This window comes from Mastigoproctus giganteus, chromosome 13 (genome assembly GCF_048544385.1).
Source record: "Mastigoproctus giganteus isolate SK-2022 chromosome 13, ASM4854438v1, whole genome shotgun sequence".
NCBI classification, from domain to species: Eukaryota; Metazoa; Arthropoda; class Arachnida; order Uropygi; family Thelyphonidae; genus Mastigoproctus; species Mastigoproctus giganteus.
Genome location: NC_143587.1, coordinates 42299394 through 42321183, shown reverse-complemented (window position 1 = coordinate 42321183; position 21790 = coordinate 42299394). Strand labels below are relative to the sequence as shown.

The window sequence follows — 21790 nt, the reverse complement described above, 5'->3', positions numbered from 1 at the left end:
CATTCCTTATATCAGTGTGGCACCATGTCTCTGTTATCCCAACAATATCTGCCTTTGAGGTTCTAACCAACACCTCAAATTCATCAAATTTATTTACCAAACTCCTAGCATTGGTGTACATGCAAGTATACATGCACCTGTTCCTCTTCTTTGCTACCCTAGCACAGCCCATGTATTTACCTGTTCCACTAGGACATCCAGCAGTCCTGGAAATCTCCAACAATTTGCTTTCCAGGCTGCTGCTCATTCCAATAGATGCAGTGCAAGAATTGCTTTCGCCTCTGCCTGTGGCCACTGTTAATATTTTAGTCTGTGTAGCCCCCAAGCTGGCAGTTTTCCGACCCACCTAACACTGCCTCTATAGCATAAGCGAATATTCTTGCACCCTTTCTATTTAAGTGTACCCATCACTGTAGAAGCAGTCTCTCCTGTTAACGAGCACAGAAAATGCATAAAAAATTCTACCCCATGAGTCTTGCACAATCTTTTGTGTGCCAAATTAATTGACAAGGCTCTCACCATATACTCCTTCCTGTCTTGTCTGGGCAGAATTCAGACACTTAAATTCAACCCTAGCTTGCAACTTTTTTTCAACATTGACCTGTACTTGTTAATTAAATCTGCAGATCTCTTACTCTTAAGGCCATTAGTGCCAACATGTAGAACAGTATCACCTTTTGTGCCCTTAAAATATATCTGCCCTTACAACGTCAACTTTTGTCCCTGGCAGACATACCCCGGTCCTGTTCCACCTATCCTTATTGCATAATATATTCCCATCTCTCTGACAATAGTCACCAATAACTAGTTCCTGTGGGACCGGCATTCTGCCTTTGAGATTGCCTCTGTGTTGCCTGATGCACAGGAGTGATCTCTGGCATTGAGTTGGGCAGCTGAGAGCTTGATGGGCCCCATCATATTAATTTCTTCGAGGGCATCTACCCTACACCTCATACTTTTATAGTTGCCCATCAGAATGCTGAGTTGCTGCCTAATTTCTTGACATTCTAGGCACCTAGCACACACACACACAAAGACATCATCCTTGGCTAGATCATGTCCTGTTCTAGAAAGGTCTGTGAACATTGCACACATTTTTTGAGACTGTGATTCGTTGGAAAATCACCCCTTTGTTTTTCCTGCGAGCTAGAGCACTCCTGCTAATGTGTGATCATTGCTTCAGCTCTAGTCTGATTCATGATTTCCATTTAAATACAATTTTATTGATTAATTGATAATACTAGACTAAGCTAACAGATTTCTAATACAGTGCTATGTGTTACTCTATCTAGTTTTACATTATACCTTATGCTGTCAGATACATTACGCTACTTCTATATAATATTGGTGTGCATACCCCATAGTTTACTCATAAGTTTAACTACATACATAGTGTAAAGTCTTGTTTAAATTTTATCTCATATCGTGGCTACCTTCACAATGAGATACCAGGTATTGCACTACTTCAAATAAATAATGCTTCTCTAGTAGAGGAGACTACTGTTATTTATTCTCAGTGGACACCATCACCTACACTGTCGTTTTGGTGCTTGGTGGTTCACTCATCAGTGGGTGGGTGGGTACCCTGATAATGCAAACATGCCATCATGGTTGCGAAGTTAATTCCACAATATGAGAAATGCCAAATGGTGAAGAGAATGATAATGTATTAAACACTAAATGCACAAGGTATAATATGATATGGGTTGAAATTTACTATATATCGGTGTGGATACACCATAGTTTACCCATAAATTTAACTACATATGTAGTGTAAAGGCATCATTTAAATTTTATCTCACATTGTGGCTACCTTCACAACAAGATACCAGGTATTGCACTACTTCAAATAACTAACTCTTCTCTAGTAGAGGAGACTACTAGAGAAGAGTTTGCATTATCACGGTACCTGCCCACCCACCGATAAATGAGCCAACAAGCTCCAAAATGGCTGTCTGGGTGGTGGTGCCCACTGAGATTAAATAACAGTAGTCTCCTCTACTAGAGAAACTATTTATTTGAAGTATCTGGTATCTCATTGTGAAGGTAGCCACAATATGAGATAAAATTTAAACAATGCCTTCGCACTACTTATGTATGTAGTTAAATTTATGGCTAAACTATGGTGTATCTGATATACTCTGATATTATATATTATGATACACTGATATTATGTAGTTAATTCCAACCCATATCATATTATTCCTTATGCATTTAGTCTTTAAGACATTATGCTATTTCATACCGACTACAACAATGGCAGCAAGTTCAACAATATTGGAGCCAACACCGGTACAAGCAGTGAGTCGTAACTTACAAAAATCACTCATTAAATTTAAAAAATAAGCTAACGAACATTACTAAGCCTATTTAATATCTTTGTAGAACAGAATGTAGTATGTTATTTAACGAAGAATATGGTAAAAATATCGAAACTACTTATCCCTTTTCAGCATCTGAAAATCCACTGCCTCGAGTAAACACTAAAGTATGTGAGATGGGCTTATGTGAGAAGCACACAGGGTTGTTTCAGATGCACACAGGGTTGATGCACCTAAAGGATTAGAAGAAAGGGACCCATCAAGCACCTAAAGTAAACACTTTAAAGTGTTTTCTTTTTATCTTTGTAAAATTCTTGATGGACCCACATTTTATCAGTAGCCATAGTAACATGATTACAGTTCAGATTATAAAATTTAAATAAAATTTTATATTTATACTATTAGATAGTATGAATAAGAGCTGTAATACTCAATACGTTCTACGTTGATAATAATATTTGTAAAATTATAAGAGGAGTTTACCTCAATATAGTACATAGAACACTTCCGTATGATACCCTCCAGAAATTAAAACGGAAAAAACGAAAAAATCGACAACTTACTGGTACATTAGAGTAAAATATAAATAATTAAATAATTAAAAAACCAATTGAACACAATTCAAATCAATTTAAAACAATTAAAAATCAAATTAACACAATTAAAAGAATCTAACGAAAATATTCAAAACGATTTTCCTTCCTGAAGCTGACAACGCTTTTCAACCATATATCGTGATCACAGGAATGAGAATTACCGAACCGGGTTAAACCTGAAACTTAAATAGTGATTATTTGTCTTCACGCATGCGCGTAAAGGTCCACGCATCGGAGATCAAATAATATCAAGTATTTTGGCCTCGTTAAATAAAAAAGTATGTTTTTCGTTAATGGCATGAAAGGCTAATTCTGACGCTGCTGAACGAGAAGCACGAACTGAGGCTTCATGTTGATTTACACGAATATTAAGAGAAAATCGCGTTGAACCTTGGTAAGACGAGTCGCAATCACCACAAGAAATGTTGTATACCAGATCATTAATTTGTGTTGCGAATGCAGAAAGAACCAAGCGATTGTTCAGTATAGTGTGTAATCATACGAAAGTGTTCTACGTACTATATTGAGGTAAACTCCTCTTATTATTTTACAAATATTTATACTATATAAATTTAAAATAATTTTTCAGACAGAATATCCTTAAACTATGCAATATGCAAACCTATAATTATGTATCTAAAATTTCAACTCTTTACAAGTACTTTGAGAAGGATAAGGCCTCAAATTCATGAAATTAGTTTTTTTTAGTTTTGGCTAAAACTATGAATGCTTGTTTTCTGATACTGGGTTTTGCCTAGGCTATTTTAATTATTCAGTGTAAGTTGTATAATATGCTGTATTTATTTTTGTTAAAAAAATGTGAACAGTATATTTTATATGATAAAGAAAGTAACAGAATTAATATGAATTTGTCTCATTTTGAATAAAATATTTTGTTTTTCAGTCTGAAAGATTGAAATTATACCAGGAGAAAGTGAATGATTTAATCAAGGTAAATTATAACTTATTTTAATTATTACATTACCATAATTTTAATGATTACATTATATTATACATTTGTAAATCATACATGCCTATCAGCCAACTTATAGTTTTAGTATTAATCAGGCCAAATTATGCAAAGAACCACTTGTTTTTGTATCTGCCAAGAAAGGGAAAAACCATTCATTGATCACAATTTGCCCATTTCTGAAAAATGACTTCACTTCTGCCTTGAACTTTGTTTGACTCTCCACAACTATCTGGGAGGCAATTTATTTCATTGATTACCAACATGCTTCCCAAACTTTATATTTGTGCCACCTTTCTAGGATCATCTGTGAGATGAATATACCTCTCCCATTCATTCTGCTTATTCCTTTAAGGCCCTTAAACACCTTGATCAGGTCACCTCTAAGATGTCTAGTCTCCAAGCTCTGCAGTTATCTTGGTTATTTATAGTTATGACTAACTGTAATCATCTTCTAAGACTCCTCATAGGCATAAATGAACTCCTTGCACTGTCCATTCCTTGACAATATAGTGCTGTTCAACTATCATCATTCAACTATTCAGCATTCTGATGGGCTTACGTGAGAAGCACACAGAGTTGTTTCAGATGCACGCAGGTTTGATGCACCTAAAGGATTAGAAGAAAGGAACCTATCAAGCACCCAGCTGCCCAGCCCAATGCTTGAGCCCATACTTCAGCAGCAGACAATGTAACGACATCCTCAGTAGCAGAGATCCTGATCCTCCAGGAAGTAAGTAGTTGGCAGCTTAATTAGCATTAGCATTAGTAGAGGCATTTGATGCAAGAAAGCAAGCTTATGCAGCATCAGCCAAAAAAAAACCACTTCCACTTCACCCCTCTGTTCGTTCAAAATACCTGTCCAGCTGAGCCTTAAACTTATTTAGGCTATTAACTTCCACGACAAGGGATGGAAGTCTGTTCCACCAACCAACCATTCGCTGGCTAAAGGCAAATTTCCGCACGTCTATCCTACATCTGTCTTTCCTCAATTTGAATTTATGCCCTCTCAGGTGATTATTCTGAGCGAGAGGAAGAATCCCATCAGCATTGAGCATGCTCAAACCATTCAATGCTTTATACACCTCTATCAGATCACCTCACTGGTGCCTAGTCTCCAGACACTGTAATTTGCAAAACTTAAGCCTTTCTTCATAAGAGCACCCCTTTGTTCCATTCACTAATCTTGTTGCCCTTCTCTGTACTCGTTCCAGCAGCTCTACATCCTTCTTGAAATGAGGCCTCCAGACCTGTATACAGTACTCTAGGTGTGGCCTGACCATTGCCTTATACAAGGGAATAATCACCTCCTTATCCCTGCTAGAAATATTCCTATATATCATTGACAATACACCATGAGCTACTCTTGCAGCCCGTCTGCACTGCTCAGAGAACTTCATATCTGCCTGCACAACCACCCCCAGGTCCCTTTCATTCTCTACCACTGTCAGTGTAGTACCACATAGTTGATATGTTGCTCTGGGGTTGCTGTTTCCCATGTGTAGTACTTTACATTTGTCAATGTTAAACTTCATTTGCCACCTCTCAGCCCATCTGCTCAACCTTTCCAGATCCTGTTGCAGCAGCATAGTGTCAGTAGCGTCCTTGACAACCCTGCCTACCTTTGTATCGTCTGCAAACTTCGACATTAAGCTTGATATACCATCATCAATATCATTTATGAATACAGAAAACAATAATGGACCCAACACTGAGCCCTGAGGAACTCCACTAATAACATTAGTCCACAATGAGCAGTATCCATTGATTACCACTCTCTGTCTTCTCCCCCTCAGCCACCCCTTTATCCACAGCAGCAATTTGCCTCCAATGTCACACTGCTCCAATTTGTGCAGCAGTCTTCCATGTGCAACAGTATCAAAAGCCTTTCTAAGATCCAAGTATATAATATCAAATTTATTCCCTGGATCCAGTTCCTTTGTGACTGCATCATAGTATCCAATCAAATTGGTCAGGCAAGACTTCCCCTTAACAAAACCATGCTGTGTCCGAGCTATAACTGAAGTCTTGTCTAAATGATCCTGCAGTGCCTCTTTAACTAGTGCCTCCATTAATTTTCCTGGAACAGAAGTTAAACTCACAGGTCTATAATGCTTGTGTCAGCCTTTGATCCTCCTTTGTGAATTGGGGTGACATTTGCACTTCTCCAGTCTGCGGGTACCTCCCCTGAGTCCAAGGAAGCTCTCATAATTATGGCTAAGGGTTTACTTACTTCCTCTGCTGCCTCCTTTAATATAACTGGATAGATCCCATCCACCCCAGGTGCCTTTCTTGTGTTTATCTTCAACAGTTTCTCTTCCACTTTATTCTCAGTTATTACAAGATTCTCTAGCTTACTGCTAGAGTTGAATACACCCCTGGCTTTCCCCTCGCTAAATAACTCCTCATGTGTGAATGTCGATGCAAAATATTCATTTAGTTTGTTAGCTACCTGAGCAGGATCATCAACAGTTGACCCATCGATATCAAGTGGACCAATCTGATTCATCCCCTTCCTTCTAGAGTTTACATAAGTAAAGAACTCTTTGCTGTTTTTCTTTGCATCCCTTGCCAAAAATTTCTTGTACTCTGCCTTCGCCTGCCTAACCTCCTTTGTAACTTGGTTACAGATCAACTTGTATCTATCATACGCTTCTGTGTCATGTGTTAATTTGTATGTATCCCATGCATGTTTCTTCTCTGCCATATGCCTCATCAGTTCATCTGACATCCATTTAGGCCTAAACCTTGAACAATATTTCTTAGTTGGTATGTAAAGCCTAGTAGCTTCCAAGATAAGTTCTTTGAATGCTTCCCATTTTGCATTTGCTGTTGGTAACATCATCAGTTGGTCCCACTGTATAGAATTTAAATACTGTCTCAGTCCATCGTAGTCGCCTTTACGAAAGCAATAACCCTTCCCTTTACCCCTAATGGCAGTTACCTCTTTGAGTAAATCCCACTTCAGCACACTGTGATCACTGCCACCTAGTGGTTGGTTCCTTTATCTGCAGATTCTTAATGCATGAAGAGTCACTGCTGATAATCAAATCAATAGTATTGCCTCCCGAACATGCTGATGTAGAAAATAATCATCCAATAAATCCACAAAAGCCTTGCTAGTGTGTGAGTGACCAGTCCCCAAACTCCAGTCAAGATCTGGGAAATTAAAATCTCCCATTATAAGAATCTCTGATTTACTGGCCCACTCTATTTCCCTGTACAGTTTCTTATTATACTCATCAGAGTCATTAGGCCTATAGCACACTCCTACTCTCAATTTTGATCTCCCAATGCTTATGTCACACCAAACTGACTCGACACTGCACTGTCCTGCGATGTCCACTGGCTTCACTTCCTTGGATTTTATGTATTTCTTAACTAATAGCATAACCCCTCCTCCCTTCCTATCCAGTCTATCCTTTCTGTAGATATTGTACTCCCCAAATTCCAGTTCTGCATTCCTTATATCTGTGTGACACCAAGTCTCTGATATCCCAACAATATCTGCCTTTGATGGTTTGAGCAATACCTCAAATTCATCAAATTTATTTACTAAACTCCTAGCATTGGCGTACACGCAAGTATACATGCACCTATTTCTAGTCTTAGCTACCCTAACACAACCCATATGTTTACTTGTATCGCAATGACTCCCAGCAGTCTCTGAAATATCTTGAATCTTGTTTTTCAGGCTTCTGCTCATTCCAATAGAAGCAGTGCAAGAATCTCTTTCACCTCTGCCAGTGGCTACTGTTAATCTATTTGTCTTTGTATCCCCCCAAGCTAGCAGTTTTACGACCCACCTAACACTGCCTCGATAGCATCAGCAAATATTCTTGCACCCTCTCTATTTAAGTGTAACCCATCCCTGTAGAAGCAATCTCTCCTGTTAACAAGTACAATCCAGGCTGAAAAAAATTCTACCCCTTGAGCCTTGCACAATCTTTCCAGGGCCGAATTGATCGACAAGGCTCTCATCATATACTCCCTCTTATCGTGTCTGTGCAGAATTGCAGACACTTTCAAATTCAACCCTATTTCACGGCTTTTTTTCAACAGTGACCTGTACTTGTTAAGCAATTCTGCCGGTCTCCTACTCTTGATATCATTAGTGTCAAAGTGCCAATTGTTAAGGAAGTGGGATATATATCGTCCACAAAGGGCAGGTGGACTACTAGTAGTGTACGTATGCCAGAGGGCTAAAGTTTATGGCACTGTAGAGCAGTCATCATCTTTTAAAGGCACAAAAGGTGATATTGTTGTACACATTGGTAATATGCTACTGATATCAAGAGTAAGAAATCTAAGGATTTAATTAACAAGTGCAGGGCAGAGCTGAGAAAAAATTGCTTGTTGGGATTGAAATTGAAAGTGTCTGCAATCCTGCCCAAACACTATAGGAGGGAGAACACACTTGAGAGCCTTGTCAATGTTTGTCTCTGAAGAGACTGAAAGACTTATGGGGGTAGATTTTTCTGTAAATTCTATACAGAAAAATTCTACTGTAAATTTTCCTTCACCCTTATTTGACAGTTTTTTTTTTTTTTTTCCCCCTATTTTCTTTCTTACTTTTTTCCATTTTATGTAATTCAATTCTCCAATTTTATTCCTGTATTGTAAATTATTTGCAAGTTTATATATGAATTTTTGTATATTTCCTTTAATTAGCCTGATTTTAACAAATTTGGTTATGTTAACCATTATTTAGTTTCTAGTGTTCTTTTCTTAATGCTTCAGTACCTTTCCCATTTCAGATTACAATTTTTTAAAATTCCTATTGAGTTTACCTTTATTTGCATGATCTGAATGGTTTCATTCTGTTTTTAAACTTTTAAATTTTAATTTCAGTTACTATTGAGTTTAGTTTCAATAAGATGTTATATACTTCATCACAAGCATTATATAAAGTAAGTGTACTACAACTCATTTCTTTTAAAATTTGATATGGCTTTACCACATGATTGTTACTCGCCAATGTTAATATAGAGTTATATATAATAAAAATACAGTGATTTGAATTTATGCTAATACTAATTTAATCATTTAATTCCATCAGAAGAGCAAAGAAGGCCATTAAACTTTTTCTTATATTTATAGAATTTCTGAGTCAGGCTAAACCTCTCAATACTCAATTATATTCTGTAAATACATTTATAAGAAAAGTTAATATTTGGTCCTTGGTGGCTCAAGGTTGACCTGGATATTTTTTTTTTTAATAGCTCTCACTTGTTGCTATGAAATTATGGTCCCAACATTTACATAGTGGACACATGGTATAAGATGGCATCAAACCCTGACACTGTAAGTATGGATTGATGCCATGTCATTGAATCTCTGATGAAAGAGAATGAAGCCTGCTGCAAATCTGTGGTCCTTATGTAGTCACTAGCTGACTGAGTTGAATATTTGTTTCATCTGGAAGCTAGCTCCTAAATGCAACAAATGTTCACACCAGTATGAACGTTTGTTACATTTAGGAGCTGGTTTTGTCAAACAGGTGTGTTAGAGTGCATTATATTCTATTCATATTGTGCATAAGTGTTCAAAATAGAAACATTCATAGCTACTTGCTATTCAAAAAAATGTGCGTGGTGTATGCCAAAGATGTTAACAGTTGACCAGAAGATGCAGCGTATCGCAGTGTCCACAGAAACTTGCACCAGTTTTGAATTGGAGGGAGATGCATTCCTGTAGTAAGAACGTAACAAGACCTGGGTGCACTACTTCACACCTAAGTCAAGCATTCCAGCATGGAGTAGCTACAGACTCTCTGCAACTCCAAAAATTCAAGACACGACCAGTGTCATGCAGGAATAATTCACGTTGATTTTCTGCTGTGAGGGTTTTGAGGTTTTGACAGTAACTTGCTGTACAAAAGTGTGAGCCAGGCCTGAGAAACTGTGAAAGTAGATGATCCTGCTGTATGACAGTACATAACTTTGTCCTGCAACTTTTACAACAGTGCTGGAACCTTTGGGCTGAGAAATCATGAGCCAGGACTTGGCTTTTAACAGTTTTCACTTGCTCAGACCAATGAATAAGTATCTGGAAGGGAAGAAATTCTTTAGTACTCAAGCGCAGCATTCCGAAGTGGCTATATAACCAGTCTGTATCTTTCTCTGCCCAGTTAGTGCCTTGCTACTATGATGGAATAAATATATATATCAGTGCACAGGGAGACTATCTTGAAAAGGAGTAATAATATTGTCAGTGTAATACATATAAGGTTCTTGCTAAAAAATAAATTTGGGGTGAATTCTGAATCATCCTTATACTTTTTTTTATTTTATTTCCACTTATATTCTAAATTAATATTAATATTTCCTGTGACTTGTTAAGGTTGGAGCAGCATATAGATGCTTTTGCACTGAGAATCGTTTAAATTTATTACGCAAAGAAGCTATTCGTGCTCATCATCATCCACGTTATGATAACAAATGTCGACATCTTTCTGCAGAAGATATAAAAGAATATCTTAAAAATTCTCAGTCCTATACTGTTCGTTTTAAGGTAAGAGAAAGTTTGTTAATAATGAGATACAGATGTCAGTTTTGTAATTATTTCCTTTCTTATCAGCTTATTGCTTTAGGATTAAGAAATGTGTGCATTTGCACACACACACACACACACACACACACACACACACACACACACACACACACACACACACACACAAGGATCTATATAATTTTATTATAACACCTCTAATACAATATTAAAACAATAATTATATAACATGTATTAATCCATGAGCATACACCAATGAGCCAAAACATTATGCCCAGCGAGTCGTTATGCAAATTGAAGCAACCGCAGGTGAACTATGGTGCATGTGTGGGTCGGGACATGGTATAAAAAACACCTGATACTGAGCTCCGTAATCAGTGTTGCTCTTGTTCTTCAGATGGGAAAGGCAGCGAACTTAAGCGAGTTTGACAAAGGCCAAATTGTAATGGCCAGACGACTGTGTCAGAGTATATCCGAAACAGCACAGCTGGTGGGGTGCTCACGGTCAGCCATGGTTAGTACCTACTGAAAGTGGTCTGAGGAGGGGAAACGCATAAACCGCCTGCGAGGTGTTGGACGACTACGGCTCATCGATGCTTGAGGTGAGGGAAGGTTCTTCCGGATGGTATGTGGCAACAGAAGGGCGACTGTGGCGCAACTCACCAGTTGCTGGTGACGGGAGTAATGTGTCACAACACACACACACACACGCACACACACACAGTACATCGAACCCTGCTGAAAATGGGGCTGCTCTGAGTGCCCATGCTAACCACAGTTTACTGGTGACAGTGCCTACAATGGGCACGCAAGCATCAAAACAGGACCTTGAGTGATTGACAGGTCATCTGGTCCGATGAATCGCATTTCCTATTGCACCATGTGGACGGCCAGGTGTGTGTCGTTTACCTGGGGAAGTGATGGGGCATTGGATGCACAATGTGACCAAAACAAGCCAGTGGCAGTGGTGTAATGCTTTGGGTGATGTCCTGCTGGGGGATACCCTGGGTCCAGTCATCCATGTGTCAGGCACTCTGACGTATCACCAACCTAAACATTATTGCTGACCAGGTACATCCTTTCGTGGCAATGGTTTTTCACTCTGGCGGTGCCATCTTTCAGCAGGATAATGCGCCATGCCACACCACCCAGATTGTTCGAGACTGGTTCGCGGAAGACTTCCAGGTATTTCCCTGGCCGCCAAATTCCCCAGACATCAATCCCATTGAGCATCTATGGTTTGTGTTGGATCTGCAGCATCTCAACCACGACAGGCCTTACAGGAGTTAAAGGATCTGCTGGTTATGTGTTGGTACTAGATACCACAAGACACATTTAGAAATCTTGTAGCATTCATGTCTTGCCAACAAGCTGTTTTGGCTGCACATGGAGGACTAACATCATATTAGGTAGATGGTTATAATGTTTTGGCTCATTGGTGTATATTTCTGCTGGATCTTTAGTTCCTGTCTTTATGTTGGAAATCCTAGTTACTGCCTACATCAGTGGTCTCAAACTCAAATTGTATGCGGGCCGAATGCACGATCTGAAAGCAGCTGACGGACCGGAATTTTTTTTTAACAAAATGAGAGTGAATGTAAGCACCGTATTTACAACAAATACATAATTGAAATGTATTTGCGGGCCGTATAAAATTGCTTCTGGGGGGGGGGGGATGCAGCCCGCAGGCCACCAGTTTGAGACCACTGGTGAGACCCCTATAAAACTCTGAACTCTTCACAAGGTGTCATATCAGAGTGGGATCTTCGTATCTCTAGGAAGAGATCTGCTCTGAACTGAAAGATCAAGGTGTGACACCTTTCAAATGAATGTATGTATGTAGCCTGGATGGGAATCTCATTCCTACTCAAGTTTTCATTCAATGTAATTTTAAGTGCGAAAAGTACAGCCACTCATAAACAGCTTGTCTAGCTCCCCTGTCTTTGTTTCATGTGGTGCCAAAGACCGTGGCAGCAAGGAATGTTCCACACCAAAGGTAATTTGTAGAAATTGCCCAGAAGAGCACCTGATATACTCTCAAGCATGTCAGCAATGAAAGGAAGAGAAAAATTCAAAAACTGAAAACATAACTGAACATTTCCCATCAAGTGGCCAGAAAATGCATCCAACTAGTAAATAACAGCAAACCCCCTCCCCCAGGTTTCTGGGAATTAAGGAAGGAAGGACATAAACAGAGGTGACATACCACCATCAAAGTCATTTACTTTTCTTCCTGCCATTTACTGAGTTTGTAAAAACCAACTCAAAAGAGCCAATCAATTGCCACACCTATATCAATACCACCTGCTGTATCAACTCTACCAAAAGTGAGTGGCAAGGAAAAGCAATCAAAACTGCCTCATCTCAAATGCAAGAACAAACAGATATAGAGATGGAGGCAACAGAAAACTCAGGCTTGGAACTTTTTGCTGAGAAAGAAATGGATACCAGACAACATCCATACTTCTGTGGATTCTTCTAGTTTTAAACTTGCACAGATTTAAAACACCCTTGAGTCAACACTAAATGAGGAACCATGTAAAAATAAGACAGTCGTTTATTTAAGATTTTACAACTTTATTTTCTCCAGAATTGTGCCTCGATTAATCTTTATATTAAAAAAAAGAGTATTTATAGAATTAAAAATATAGAAATTTATCACATCTGGCAAAATCTGGTCTCCATTAATTATCTCACTAGTTGAGGATGACAAGTTAAGTAAGATTTTGAAAATAGCACATGAAAAGTATACAGGCATTAAAATTTGTAGAAGAATAAGAAAAATTTACCTTAATATGATAGAACACTTCCTAATGACACTCTCCACCAAATAAACATATATAAAATTATTGCAAAATGATTACAGTAATAAAATTAATTAAAAAAAAACAGTTAAAAAATTAAAACAAGTTCAACACAAATTTTAAAATAAACTTTTCTTCCTGAAGCTAACAGGGCTTTTTGGTCTGTCAGCTTCAGGAAGAAAATTACCTAGCAGGAATAGAAATTACTGAGTATGTGTCAGCCGGAATCTTAAATACAAAAATTATTTGTCTTCACACGTGTGTGTAAAAAGACCATTGGAGATTAGATATGGACAATGAACATTAATAGAATTCTCAAGTAATTTAATTTTGATGGTTTCTGCAATTAATAGTCTAGTATAAATATGTTGGACACTAAGTATTTTGGCTTCGTTGAATAAAATAAAATAATAAAAATCTTGGCCAAGATTTTTGCAGCTCCGGCAAACGCAAAGTTTTTATTTATATTTAATTGTTTTATTGACTTAATTGTTATACTAAATTATTTTCTATAAGTAGCTTTATAATTCTAGTCAAGCTCTGTGGTTTATTTTGAATATAGATATCAATTTTGAAAGTTAATACTTAATGTCCGTAAATTTTACTGTTCGTAACTTGCTGCCATTGTTATACGATATGGAATAGCGTAATGTCAAGCCCAAACTTCATAGTGTAAGGTTTAACGTAAAACTAGGTACTGAAATACATAGCACTGTATTAGAAATCTGCTAGATTAGTATAGTATTAGCAGTTAATCAGTAAAATTTATTAATCTTATTAAATTTCATTGTTAATTAAATTATACTTAAATGGAATCATGACCCACGAGCAGCAAAGCAATGGGCACAAAGTAACAGGAGTGCTGTGGCTCAGGAGAGAACCGAACGGGCCGATTCTCTAACGCATCAGTCTAAAAAAATGTGCAAAATATGAAACGTTTGAAGAACTTTCTAGAACAGGACATGATCTAGCCAAGGAGGATGTCTTTGTGTGTGCTAGGTGCAGAGACTGTGAAGAAATTAGGCACCAACTCAGCTTTCTGATGGGGGTCCATGAGTGCTTGAGGTGTACGGTAGATGCCCTCAAAGAAATTAATATGAGGGGCCCATCAAGTTCTCAGCTTCCCAGCTTAATACCAGAACTAACTCCTGTGCATCAGGCAAAACAGCAGCAATCTCCAAGGCAGAATGTGCTGGTCCCACAGGAGCTAGTTATTGTCAGGGAGACGAGGAATATATTATGCAAAAAGGATAAGTGGAACAGGACAGGGGTATGTCTGCCAGGGGCGAACGTTGAAGATGTTGTAGGGCAGATATCATCTTTTAAGGGCACAAAAGGTGATATTGTTGTTCATGATGGCATTAATGACCTTAAGAATAAGAGATCTGCAGATTTACTTAACTAGTATAGGTCAATGCTGAAAAAAAAGTTGCAAGTTAGAGTTAAATTTGAAAGTGTCTGCAATTCTGCCCAGACACAACAGGAGGGAGTATATGATGAGAGCCTTGTCAATCAGTTTGGCCCTGGAGAGATTGTGTAAGGCTCATGGGGTAGATTTTTCCAGTGTGGTCTGTACTTACTAACAGGAGAGACTGCTTCTACAGGGATGGGATACACTTAAATATAAAGGGTGCAAGAATTATTTGCTGATGCTATTGAGGCAGTGTTAGGTGGGTTGGAAAACTGCTAGCTTGGGGGGATTCACAGATGAAAAGATTAACAATAGCTGCAGGCAGAATTGAAAGAGATTCTGGCACCATTTCTATTGTAATGAGCAGCAGCTTAGAGAGCAAGTTGCTGGGGAATTCAAAAGCTGCTGGAGTCATCATGGAACAAGTAAATACATGGGCTGTGTTAGCATAACTAAGAATAAGAACAAGTGCATGTATACGTGCATGTACACCAGTGTTAGAAGTATAGTAAATAAATTTGATGAAATTGAAGTGCTGATCAAGACATCAAAGGGACATATTGTTGGGATATCAAAGACATGGTATCACACAGATATAAGCAGTGCAGAATTGGAATTTGGGTAGTACAATGTGTACAGAAGGAACAGACAGGGTAGGAAGGGTTATGCTGTTAGTTAACAAACACATAAAAATCTAAGGAAGTGCATCCAGTTGACATGGGTGGACAGTGCAATGTTGAGTCTGTTTGGTGTGACATAAACACTGGGTAAAGGAAAATGAGAGTAGGAGTGTGTTATAGGCCTAAGGACTCTGATGAGTACAACGAACAGTTGTGCAGAGTAATAGAGCAGGCCAGTAAAGCAGAATGTCTTGTAAAGGGGGATTTTTACTATCCATATGTAGATTGCTCACTCGCACGCTAGCAAGACTTTTGTGGATTTATTAGAGGATTGTTTTCTACAGCAACATGTTTGAGGGGCAAGCAGAAGGAGTAATACTCTTGATCTGATTATCAGCAGTGATTATTCATGCATTAAGAATTTGCAGGTAAAGGAACCACTAGGTGACAGTGATCACACTGTACTGGTGTGGTATTTACTTAAAGACGTAATTACCATCAAAGGGAAGGGTTTTTGGTTTTGTAAAGGTGGCTAAAGTGGTCTTAGACAGTTTTTAAATTCTATACAGTGGGATTAACTGATGATGTTACCAACTGTGAATTCTAAATGGGAAGCCTTCAGGAAATTAATCTTCAAGGCTACTAGGCTTTTTTGTACCAACTAAGAAATACTGTTCAAGGGTCAGGTCTAAAAGGATGTCAGATGAATTAATGAGGCTCGTGGCAAAGAAGAAAAATGCATGGGATGCATATAAATTATCAGGCGACACAGAAGCCTATGGCAGATATAAGCTAGTCTGTAATCAAGTCACAAAGGATGTTAGGCAGGCAAAGGCAGATTACGAGAAATCTTTGGCAAAGGATGCAAAGAAAAACAGGAAAGAGTTCTCTACTTATGTAAACTCTATTAGGAAGGGGATGAATCAGATTGGTCCGCTTAAAATAGATGACGTTCAGTGGACTATTGGTGACTAAAGTAGCTGATAAACTGAATGAGTATTTTGCATTTACATTCACACATGAGGAGTTATTCAAAGAGGGGAATACCAGAAGTTTATCAAACTCTAACAGGGAGCTGAGTGATTTTGTAATAACTGAGAACAAAGTAGGGGAGAAATTATTGAAGTTAAACATAAAAAAGGCACCTGGGGCAGATGGAAGCTATCCAGTTGTATTGAAGGAGGCAGAAAGGGATGTAAGCAAACCCTTAGCCATAATTATGACAGCATCCTTAGAGTTAGAGGAGGTCCCCATGGACTGGAGATGTGCAAATGTATCTCCAATTCACAAAGGGGGGTGCAAAGGGTGACATAAATAATTATAGACCTGTTAGTTTAACTTGTTGTTGTTTGTGATTTTATGGTGCAAGATAGTTTAACTTCTGTTCTGGGGAAAATAACTGGTTAAAAAGATGATACAGGATCACCTAGACAAGACTGCAGTAATAGTTCAGACAGTATGGGTTTCTTAAGGGGATGTCGTGTCTGACCAGTTTAATTGGATACTACGACGTGATCACAAAGGAACTGAATGCAAAAAATAATTTTGATATCGTGTACTTGGATTTCAGGAAAGCTTTTGATACTTTCCACATGGAAGACTGCCGGAGCAGTATGGCATTAAGGGTAAGTTGCTGCAATGGATAAAGGGATGGTTGAGTGAAAGATGGCAGAGAATGTTAATAAATGGAAACTGCTGTACATGGACTAATGTTATGAGTGGAGTATCCCAGGGTTCTGTCTGGGCCCATTGTTGCAAACTTGGACAGTAAGCCCACTTGGGCTTACTGTCCAAGTTTGCAGATAGTACAAAGGTTGGCAGGATTGTTAATGACAGTAAAGACAGTATGCTACTGCAACAGGATTTAGGAGTTAGGCAGATGGGCTGAGAAGTGGCAACTGAAGTTTAACGACAAATGCAAAGTACTGCATATGGGTAGCAGTAACTGAAGAGAAATGTACCAACTGTGTGGTACTACACTCAGGGAGGTGTAGAATGAAAAAAAGACCTCAGGGTAATTGTGCAGTCATATATGAAGTTCTCTGGACAGTGCAGATGTGCTGCCAGAGCAGGTCATGGAGTTATGTCAATGATATATAGGAATTTTGCTAGCAGAAACAAGGAGGTGAATATCCCTTTGTATAAGGAAATGATCAGGCCACACTTTGCGTACTGCATACAAGTCTGGAGGCCTCATTTTAGGAAGAATGTAGAGTTGCTAGAATGAGTACAGAGAAGGGAAACAAGATTGGTGAGAGGAACAAAAGGGTGCACTTACAAAGAAAGGTTTAAGTTCTGCAAGTTGCAGCATCTGGAGACTACGCACCTGTGAGGTGATCTGATTGAGGTGTATGAGGTCTGGCCTTTAATGGTTTGAGCAGACTCAATGCTGATGGGATACTTCCACTTGCTCAGATTAAGAACCCGAGGGGACATAGATTCAAATTGAGGAAAGACAGTTTTGTGGAAGTTTGCCTTTAGCCAGCAGGTAGTTGATTGCTGGAACAGACTTCCATCTGGTGAAATGGAAAGTTTTTTTTTTTTTGGCTGATGCTGTATAAGCTTGCTTTCTTGCATCGTATGCCTCAGCTAATGCTAATGTTAAAAATGATGGTTTTTGTTAATGGTACGAAAGGCCAATTCTGATGCTGCTGAAATAGAAGTATGGACTAAAGACACGTGCTGTTTTACTCTCGCATCCAGCATAATCCACGTGGAGCCCTGATAAGACAAGTTGCAATCACTGCCTGCAAGAAATGTTGTATACCAGTTCATTTACTTGTGTAGTGAAAGAGGACTCAGCGATTGTTCAGTATAGCGTGTAATTTGCATATTGCTCTGGCCACTATTTTAAATTCGGTATTTATAAAGAATCTGTTAAGCTATTCATTTCACTGTTCAACTTGGCTGCTCAATTTTTGTATATTATTTTTTCTCTTGATTTAAAGACTTGTACCTATCCTCTGATCACTTCCAGTGTTGAATTTATTTAACTCTTTCACATTTTTTATTGGTAAGGAAAAAATATATTTCATTGAAGGCTAATCTGTTCAGGCTTTGCCTCTCCACGTCCATCTTAAGGGTGGTTTTTTTTTTTTTTTTTTTTTCCAAGCTGTTCATTTGATATCTATCATTTTTATGAAGCTCTATTTCAGTTATTCTAGTTGATATTTTATTAATAAATATTGTCTAGTTCTTCAGTGATTTATTTATTAAGAAGCTCACTGTGCTTTTTATAGTTGCTTTCACATTCACCATGATAAAACTGATGGTTATTTTGTGGTATCAAAGGATTCTCTTTTCTTCTCATTTCTGATAATCTGATTATGTCTTACTTTATCGCTTGTAATGTTTTCATCAATTCCTCTAGTCAGCTGTCGCTTTGAGTAGAAACAGTCTTGCCTTTTTAATTGTTTCTCTTCCATCCTTAGCCTTCTCCCTGCTATTTCTTATACCTCTTGTGAGGTTGGAGTACTCTAGCAATCTTGGAGACTATAATAAATTTTCCACCAGTGACTCTTTGCCTAAATTCTTGGCAACAGTTCAGCCATTATATAGTTGCAGTTTGAGATTCCACTGGAAAGAGGTTTTGGCCATAAAATACCACACTGACGAGTGTTTACCAGAGCCCCTTTAGTCAGCCACTTTTAAAGTTTTCTCTGCCAGCCGTCATGGCCACTATAGCAGCCCAGGGCTCCCAAGGGACCCACCGTACTTCACCCTGAAGAGCAATCCCCTTCACTGTGCTGCTTGAATCCTCTGCAATGAGAACATGGGTTAGACTTATGGAGAACTTCTGGCACATGGCCACTCATAAATAAATAAATTTCTGATTTATTTATTTATTGTTTGTACTTTAGTATGACCACATAAGGTTAGAGGAATTCACAGTATAGAAAGAATACAAGAACATTGCCATATTTAGTACTCACATAGGCTTGCTTGAGCCAGTCATTCAAAAAGTTTGTTATAAATTTTTTTTTTTTTTAAGGACAGATTTATTTTATAGCCTATCAGCCACAGCCAGCACAAAACCGAAAACCTAGTGCACAAAATTATATAGCAACAAAACCCTCATTAGAAAATTGTATTGAGAATTCTCAAAGTTCTCAGTTATTGTTACCATTCTATAATATCAATGAAAACTATTTACTAATTTTAGGGCGCCTCCATAGCCAGGTGGGAAGGAGCAGCAGTGCGTAGCACACACTTCTTGATTAGGCCAGAGTTCGAGCCCATCACCACCAAATACGGAGGATGTGGAAAGGTCAGGGAATGACCACCGCATATCCTGGAGCAATATGGCCTTAGTTGCTAATGCTCCTAAAAACCAAATAACAAACAAACAAACTAATTTTAGGCTCCCCATTCCCAGTGCTGAGCAAAAACAATTTGTTTTACCATATTTTTTCCATCAAGGCCAAAAAAAGGTTTGCCGTTAGTGTTGACATTACAGTTAATCCTTATTTAGGTAATAAACAGAAAAATGTTTTGAAATATTGGTTATTTTTGTATGGAAAAGGATGACTGAATATGAAAACTATTTTGCAAGTCAATCGTTTTTTTTTTAGTAATCATTAAATAGAATTAATTTTTCAATTCCTACTATTAGTTCACACTCTCCCTATATATATTTATATATCTTGTTCAAATTTTCAATCGTTAATAAAATACTTTTTATTCATCCACTCAAGTTCAAATAAATTTTTTTAAACTTGTAGTGGATGACTCTTGATGTTAATACAGTTTTTTCAAATATTAATTCATTAATTAAATTTAATTAATTAATTTTAGTTTTATATGGGAGAAAAAAATTTCTCTTATATAAGATATTTAGCAGGATATAAATTTAGGAATAAAATTGAAATCAACAGTCAGTAGCTCAATCGGTAAAATGCAAGGATTTCAGTATTTTTCACGTGAAGGTGAAGAATGCGAGTTCAATTCTTGCGAAAATCAATAATTTTTTGATAAATTTTTGTTATTCATCCACTCAAGTTGAAATACATTTTTTTAAACTTGTAGTGGATGACACTTGATGTTAATACAGTTTTTTCAAATATTAATTCATTAATTAAATTTAATTAATTAATTTTAGTTTTATATGGGAGAAAAAAGTTTCTCTTATATAAGATATTTAGCAGGATATAAATTTAGGAATAAATGCCGTCAGTGGCGAAGCGCGTAGATCGCTGGAAAAAAATTTCTTTTTCAGATTTTTTTTTCATTCTGGGTTCTAGTCTGAGTCAAGGAGGGAACAAAATGGAAAATGAAACATGTGAATAAAAATAATAGTCCAACACCATATATAGAAAGGAAAATTGAAAATTGCAAGGAAATTCGCTTTCTATTTTGCCACTTAATATTGTGATTCTGTCATATGTATATACATATTTATATTAATTGTAATTATTTAATAAAAAGTAACTAAAATAAAATTTTTCTTTGTTGACCTAAGTAGGAATTGACTTTAAAAATTTTTTTTTTATATTACTTGTTTAAATCAAACGTGATTATTTGAAACTTGTAAAATGTCAGGCCTGCTGGAATACTTTGAATGATGTATTTAATACTTAAGAATCAACTGAACAATTTTATTATTATTATTGTTTTTACAGTTATTAGAGGGACCTCTGACTTACAGTGATATAATATTTGGATCTTGTACTCAAGACTTAAGTAAAATTGAATCAGATCCGGTAAGTATATATATATGTATATCCATGTGGATGTTTATAGTTTTTTTTATATGTTATATTTTATATACATATGTATATAAAATATACATATGTAACTTTTCTGTAATAAAGGATTACCTGTGATTTATTTTGTGGTATCTCTTTAAACTCACATTTACATTTATCTTTCAGTTAACTAGAATAGCCCCTTCCATTTTTATTACTAGAAGTATAGTAATTGACAATCTAACAGCAGAGTCAATTAGAATACTACAATAAAACCGGATAAAACTGCACAATATCTCGAGAAAATACATTTGTAATATGCGTGATAACAAAAAATAGAAATAAGTTGAACTCACTATAATGGATTCTAAAACATCACCTCAAACACAGATGATAAATAAAAACCCTCCCCAGGGCCTGACTGAAACTTTTTAAACAAATTGTTGTCAGTGACAAAGACATACAATTGACAAAAGTATGGTTTTAAAACAGCACGCATTTATCCATTTTTAGCCAAACCTGTTACTCATTGGGGTGTAACCAGAATGTAATTTTCACATAAGCACACATAGTTCCACAACACAACATCGCTCTCTCTTTCCAGCATTCCTTTCCAGTCAATTAGAGATTAGATTTCAGATTGTATAGTTGTCAGATTATCAACTTAATGATTGCATTATTAATCTGAAACACAATAAAAATGCACGAAAGCTGCATTAATGTCTGCTGGCTTCATCAGACATAGTAGTAGTGGTGGCATGTGATGCAAGAGTTATGAGCTTATGCAGCATCAGCCAAAAAAAAAAAAAAAAAAATCGCACCATTCCCTCCAAATGCTTGTCCAGCTCCTCCTTAAATTCATTTAACCTATCAA

General features: G+C 37.3%; 1 protein-coding gene across 3 annotated transcripts in view; it reads left to right on the top strand.

The window, feature by feature from the left end:
- GluRS-m (putative glutamate--tRNA ligase, mitochondrial) overlaps positions 1–21790 on the top strand; it is a 193548-nt gene that overhangs the window by 45324 nt on the left and 126434 nt on the right. For all 3 annotated transcript variants that reach the window (XM_090387441.1, XM_090387440.1, XM_090387442.1), the window contains 3 exons: positions 3822–3869; positions 10230–10400; positions 20851–20931. In XM_090387441.1, coding sequence (XP_090243567.1) covers positions 3822–3869; positions 10230–10400; positions 20851–20931 — 300 coding nt within the window. The remainder of the gene's footprint in view (positions 1–3821; positions 3870–10229; positions 10401–20850; positions 20932–21790) is intronic.